Below are 6,869 nucleotides of genomic sequence, written 5' to 3'. Positions count from 1 at the left end.
TGGCAACCACCCTCTTTTTGTGTTAACCCTTTTTCCCCCTCACTTCTATAGCAGTTTCTGATCTTGAAAGACCCAATTCTAGGGACACTAAGTCCAAAAAGATTCTTAGGGAGATTTTGCATTTATTTGTTTTAAGGAAGACGGATTAATGGAAGAAACAGATGTTAGGCAAGGACCATAGTAATGGCCATCTCCATCCCACTGCCATACCTGTCGGATATAGAGTTTTCTCCAGTTCAAATAGGATGGGGTTACCACCACGCACGTACACAGTCACTGCATCCCCTCTGTGAGCATACAACTTCACAGTGTTGAGTTCTTCCTTTCCAGGTACTAACTCAGAGACCTGATCCGTTCCAAGAGTGGGGAAAGCAGCTGTCACCTCGGCCCGAAGCTTCCTCCTGCAGAGAGAGCGCACACACCTGGTAGGTATGCTGCCCGGATGGATTCCAATAAATACTGAGGACTCAAGACTTACTATACAATCACGAGGCCCAAGAAAAAGACTGGTTGATGATGCCGTATTCTCACTCTTCCAAAACCTCCCATTCTCTTTCTCATCCAATGTCTCATCTATTTTCACATGTTCCTGGGGCATGTCTTTCCATTTTACAAAGAGAGGGAAAAACTGAGATCCGGTAAGCGACCCAAGTTAGCCTGCCACTGGAAACTAAGCCCTGCCTTCCTGACTCCACACATAGCTCCTGGACCCACTCCTTTCTCATCTATGCTTGGCCAATCTGTCAACTTATGATTAAACAGCTCTGCTAGGGCACCAAGAATGACAACTATAGAACACTGCCTCCAAAATTCCCAAGGTGACACCTTCATTTGCAAAACTGAACAGATACACTTCTTACCACATGTGCCTTATCCCCTCTCACCTCACCCTCCACCTGTCTCTCCTGCCAGTGGTAATCACTAGACACTTCTTCTCGTATGCTTGTACTTCTCTGTGCCCCATCTAATCTCTCCCAAGGGACTCAAAGCTCTTGGTAGGGCAGGGACCCCGTTTTCCTTCATTTTGGCATCCTCCACGACACCTTAAACAGACTGCAGTCAATACGCGCTGATTGAATTATACGCTTTCTCGTAAACTCACTAAAATATCCAAAAGACAGCCTGGGAGATAAATCAGGCCTCCTCTCCATCTTCACTCTCAAAACACGTCTAACTCACCCTTGCCCGCCCCCCGGGGTCCCTTCTCCGGCTGTACCCCTCGGCCTCCAGCCCAGAAAAGGCTGTGAGCCAGCCGAGCTTGAGAGATGTCTGGGTGCCCTGGTGGGCAGAGCAGGCTCTTCTCTCCCTCACCTGTCCGACCCCCTGATGGCCGTGTTGGACTTGACCCGAAAGGCCTTGGCAAACATGTCTGCTGGAGGGGCCTGGGGAAGAGAAGGAGACCACAGCAGCCAGGGACTGTCAGCAAAGCGCGAGCACGGCGGCTTCCCAACCCGCAGTCCTGGGGGCAGCCATGCTTGGGCCCGGCTGGGAAAAGGGCCCGGCTGGAAACCGGGGCCGCGCAGCTTCGCGGCCACCCCTAATGGCAAGGCTGGGAACTGAAGCATGGGGGGCGGGGCCGGAGAAGGCGGGGCGGATCCCTGCGCCGAGCGGTGCACCCTTTCGCCTCACCCCTTACGCCCGGCTCTGCGCCTAGGCGAGTGGCTTGAGCGGGTGCGTCTGTAGTATCTCTGGGGCCAACAGCGATTCCGTTCATTTTTACTCCATCAGCGTTCTAGTGTGTTGAGTAGGAGCTCTGCCAGCTCTCATTCCATGCAGTTTAGTTCAGCTGGGCAAAATTAATTGAACTCGTGTTTTCTTAAACTTGCAGGCCTCTTGAATGGTTTTCTTCAGGGCTTTTGTTTCTTAAGATCTTTACATTTTATTGCACACTTGGGGCCTCAGCTAGAATTCTTTCCGAGATTTTCTCCTTCCTGTTTTTTAATTTACATGAGGTGATAATAACAATAACAGGGAATCCACTTTAGTCCGAGGTTTGACCTCCTGTTAAGAGGAAAAAACTATACAAATGATCTTCAAATCTGTTATTTAAAACTTTTTTTTTTTTTTTTTTGCGGTATGCGGGCCTCTCACTGCTGTGGCCTCTCCCGTTGCGGAGCACAGGCTCCGCGGCCATGACTCAGGCTCAGTGGCCCAGCCGCTCCGCGGCATGTGGGATCTTCCCGGAGCGGGGCGCGAACCTGTGTCCCCTGCATCGGCAAGCAGACACTCAACCACTGCGCCACCAGGGAAGCCCTAAAACATTTTTGGATAAAAAACCCCACATTTTTGGACCTTTTTAGGTACCTTTTGCATTCAGGCATTATTTGGGGGGATTTTGTTTCCAAAGCAATTTTAAAAACTCAGAGTGCTTATAAAAAAACTAATTTTGAGGCATAGTAAAATCAAATTATGGTTTGGCTTCTCCCTAGCAGTTTGATCTTGGGCCAATGGCTTATCCTTTCTGAAACTCTTACATTCTCTGTAAGATGTGGAGGTAATACCTACTTCACTGGGCTTCTGTGAGAAACCACTGAGATAACGCATGTGATATATTGCAGGGTGCTTTGAAATTTTCCCATAAATGGTAGATATTAGTCCAAAACAAACAAACAAAAAACAGTCTCAGGCAGGGGTGAGGGATTGGGTTTCCCTGAAAGGGACTGCTGTGTACCCTGGAGACAAGGATTTAATCACCTGGGGTCCTGGCCCCTACTAAACTTAATTTTGCTAATGAAAATTTCAGAGCAGAGTGTCCATCCACCAAGAAAAGAAAAAATCCTGATTGCTTTAATTTGGTGATACAGTCACACAGAGGAGAAGTCCATCTGGGCTATAACAAAGATGAGGCCTTGCACAGTCTCTGTCCACCACCATCTGTGCCCTTAATCTGGGGTCAGCCACAGCTCCATCTCCTCCTGCACTTCTGACCCACCATGCCTTTATTCTGAACCACCCCAGCCATAAAGCCAACGTCAGAGGAGCCCAGAGGAGGAGAGTGCCACAGATCCTTCTCCGCTTGGGCCCCCACCCAGCCACACTCGGGGGGTGTGGTGCCAGACTCTGTGCTGTTGACCAGGCCTATTGCAGTACAGCCATGGAAGCAGTCTCTGACCAAGGAGCCGAGGAAGGTTATTCAAGGGCATACTAGAAATTTCAAGCTGTGAAAACTATTGTACACACCATATGTCCTGGCTAAGAAGGCACAGATTAGCAGCCTAAAAATTAATTCATGGTTGACAAGTAGGAGCCAAGACCCAAGGGGATGCTGTACACAGCATCCTGCCTCCCTATTGGCAGAGCAAGATCTCCCTTTCCCCAGGAGGGTGCCATCCCAACTTCTCTGCCTGCATCAGGGACCTGTGTGCTCCCTGCCGGTGACCCTGTTGCTAGGCAAGCTGGCTGAACCCTGAGTCCAGCAAGCCTAGATTCTTTAACTTTCCCTTTGTGGCTCCAGTACAGCCCCACAGGGCTACCAACCTGCTGCCCACTCTTGGGTAAGCTGCAAACACAGGCTCTCTTTGATTTATGATTTGTATAAAAGGAAAGGTAGAAGTTAGAGTCCAGAGGGTAGAGCCAAGAACTGTCATTCACAAGACTTCAGCCATAATCAAGGAACTGGCAACACATGCCTTGATGCATTTCGTATTAGCTATAATCAGTGACTCCATTTTTCTCCCCTTTGAGGAGTGTCTACAATGGTTACAGGTGGTTATAATATGCCTGTCCCAACACTGAATGTCAAATTTGTTTGGGGCAGAAAGCTTGTGTCTTTTGTTCACAGATCTTCAGATCAAGAACTGTACTCAAGCAGCTATACTCAAGGAAATACACCTGAGGCTCATTATCCACAGCTGGACCTGATTTAGAAGATGAGATCCTTCATTTTGAGCAGATAAAGGAGTGAAATTTGAGGGGACCTGGGGAAGAAGTTAATATGTTTTGCATTTAAGAGGCACATGCGTCATTGAAGGGCAGAGGGTAGATGATGATAGCCAGACTCCAAGAGGGCTCTCAGTGGTCTTCGTGTGCTTATGTGGTCCCCTCCCACATGAGACCAGGGCTGACTTCTGTGACCATTAGCATATGGCCAAAGTGATATTGTGTGACTCCTTATGGCTAAGTCATTGCCATTTCTACCTTGGTCTCCGAGATTTCTTGCTCTGGGGGAAACCCCCCGCCATCTTGAAAGGACACTCAGGAAGCCCTGTCAAAAGGTCCGTGTGGAGAGGAACCCATCTCCTAGCACCAACTTGCCAGCCATGTGATTGAGCCACCTTGGAAGCACAGCCTCCAGCCCTGGGCAAGTCGTCCCATCTCACATGCTTTCAATCCTCCCACCTGAGGCCCCAGCCACCAGGGATCAGAGACTAGCCATTCCACTACGCCCTGTCTCAAGTCCTGATCCACAGAAGTCATGAGATGGTAAATAGTCACTGTTTTAAGTTATTAAGCTTGGGGATGGTTTGTTATGATGCACTGGATAACTAATACAGGAACCCAAGCATTTCTCACTCCCAGTGCATCCTGAGATAGCCAGTTGGTCCATGTCACTGTGATTGAAGCCACAACTGTGTACAGTCCAGCTGTTCTCCCAGGAAATCATCCTCCACTGGCTCTTTTGCTTACGATGTGGAAATTGAAAACCTAAAAGCCTAAGATGTTGAACTCACAATATAAAAGGGGGGACACAGGAGGCAAAGATACGCACATCGGATGCTTGCACTTGCAAAATAAAACCACAAGGCAAATTTGAAGAAGGCAGAGTTCCACTATGCCCAGCTCAGCACTGATATGTTGCCTGGTATTCAGGGATAGGTGGGTGCCAGCCAAGACCAGAGCACCCAGTCTGAGAACAGCTGCATCCACTTCCCAGCCAGCCTGACACACATGCCCTAGAAGCCGAGGTGCCCCCTGCTTCAGCACGGTGAGGACTTTCTTTGTGAGTTTGATGCCCACCTGTCCTTTCTCTTTTCTTGGGACTGCTCAAACTAGATATTCAGCTGGGCTTTTGAAAATCCCCTTTCCTCTTCATTGCCTCCCCCAAACTCACACACCCAAAAGCTAATGAACCTGCGCGATCCCAGGTGAGGCCTGTAGGAACCCTCAGACACTGGCAATTGGGCAAAAAAAGAGTTGTATAGCTGCTCAGAAGTAAAATCTTTTACATCTCAGAAAGTTACAGTTATTTCCTTGCCTGGGATAGATCTGGAAGGGACTGATCTAAGGTTTCTGTTGCAGAAACCTGTCGTTGGAAACCCTCAGAACCTAATAGACTCTGGGAAAACACCACAGATGACCTGCATTCCCAGGGACCTTTGAGCTCGGAGCTGGATGTCTGTGGTGAGGAGGAAGGAAAAGCCAAGGGCATGGAGTGACTGAGGAGGAATGGAAGCCCTGCAGCCAGCTGTGGGCTTCTTATTGTGGCTGTAAGAGGGAAGACCAGGCAGGGGACAGGCAAAGTCTAGATGCAAAGCCCTGGGGCTGAGTCAAGATGCTTCCTTAACTTCAAAGTTAGGCTTTCACATAGTACCAGACCCTTAGAGAAATGTTCCTTTGTAACTGATGCCTAATGTACTCCTGGATCCTGTGATCAAACCTAGAGCTAGAACTGCCCGGATCACACAGCAGAGGCTGTAGATGAAAGAGGCTCAGGGGACAAGTGCTGCAGGTATATTGCTGAATGTCACAGTTCCTCTGGTTCTGTGCTGTCCACAGCAAAGCCAAGCCCAGACAGGCTGGGTTTTGTCTATCATTTCATTTCGAGAGGACTTGAAGGCAAGAGAATTTCTAGAATCTGGGATTGGGCAACACTTCTGGAGTATGGGAAGGCTGGATGTTTAGGGGTGGATATCCAGAGAGGGGAAACTCTGGGGAAGAAGGGCAGGAACATGGGCTTCACGTCTGCAAGCGCTGATGTCTGCTTCCTTTGCTTTGGAAAGAAGCAGATGAACATCTTTGCTCGGGTCAGTGATGTCAGCCCAGCCTAGGGTTCAGGTCCAGCCTTCAGAGAGCCTGTAAATTAAGGGTGGGGACAGGATTTGACCCAAAAGTATCCCTTACAACTAGTCACAATGCCCCATTGCCCTGCTTATCTACCAACTCCACTGTCCCTCAGGCTACACAGGATTAATGACAGGGAAGAACACCGTGTGACAATGGAGGCAGAGACTGGAGGAATGCAGCCACCAGCCAAGGAATGTCAAGGGTTGCCAGCAGCCCCCAGAAGCTAGGAGAGAGACATGGAACATAGCCTCCCTCAGAGCCTCCAGAAGGAACCAACCCTGCTGACACTTTGATTTTAGACTTCTGGCCTCCTGAACTGTGAGAGAATACATTTCTGTTGTTTTCAGCCACCCAATTTGTGGTAATTTGTTAACCGCAAACAATACAAGAGAAACTAATACAAGCCCTGTGAACCTAACACAAGAGGAGTAAAAACATATGCTCACAAAAAAATCCGAACACAGGGGCTTCCCTGGTGGTGCAGTGGTTGAGAGTCTGCCTGCCGATGCAGGGGACACGGGTTCGAGCCCTGGTCTGGGAAGATCCCCCATGCCACGGAGCAACTAAGCCTGTGCACCACAACTACTGAGCCTGCACTCAAGAGCCCGCTAGCCACAACTACTGAGCCCATGTGCCACAGCTTCTAAAGCCTGTGCACCTCAACAAGAGAAGTCACTGCAATGAGAAGCCTGTGCACCGCAACGAAGAGTAGCCCCCGCTCGCCGCAACTAGAGAAAGCCTGCGAGCAGTGACAAAGACCCAACACAGCCAAAAATAAATAAATTAAATAAATAAATTTATTAAAAAAAAGATTTTGTAAAAGAGGCAAAATACAAATGATATAGCTAGTAGTATTAGTAAGGTTA

At 48.9% G+C, this 6,869-nt stretch overlaps 1 protein-coding gene across 1 annotated transcript; it reads right to left on the bottom strand.

The window, feature by feature from the left end:
* Nucleotides 1-17: 17 nt before the first annotated feature.
* LOC308611292 (uncharacterized protein) lies at nucleotides 18-4,181 on the bottom strand (the record flags this gene model as incomplete). The annotated part of the gene is made up of 4 exons (XM_081260133.1): nucleotides 18-401; nucleotides 1,312-1,556; nucleotides 2,933-3,107; nucleotides 4,138-4,181. 4 exons carry the CDS (start codon nucleotides 4,179-4,181, stop codon nucleotides 146-148), a joined length of 720 nt encoding a protein of 239 aa, XP_081116259.1. The 3' UTR covers nucleotides 18-145.
* Between the last annotated feature and the right edge of the window lie 2,688 nt (nucleotides 4,182-6,869).

Source organism: Mesoplodon bidens (genome assembly GCF_964165515.1).
Source record: "Mesoplodon bidens genome assembly, contig: HAP1_SCAFFOLD_1369, whole genome shotgun sequence".
In the NCBI taxonomy this organism is placed as follows: domain Eukaryota; kingdom Metazoa; phylum Chordata; class Mammalia; order Artiodactyla; family Ziphiidae; genus Mesoplodon; species Mesoplodon bidens.
This window is presented reverse-complemented; position numbering and strand designations above follow the sequence as displayed.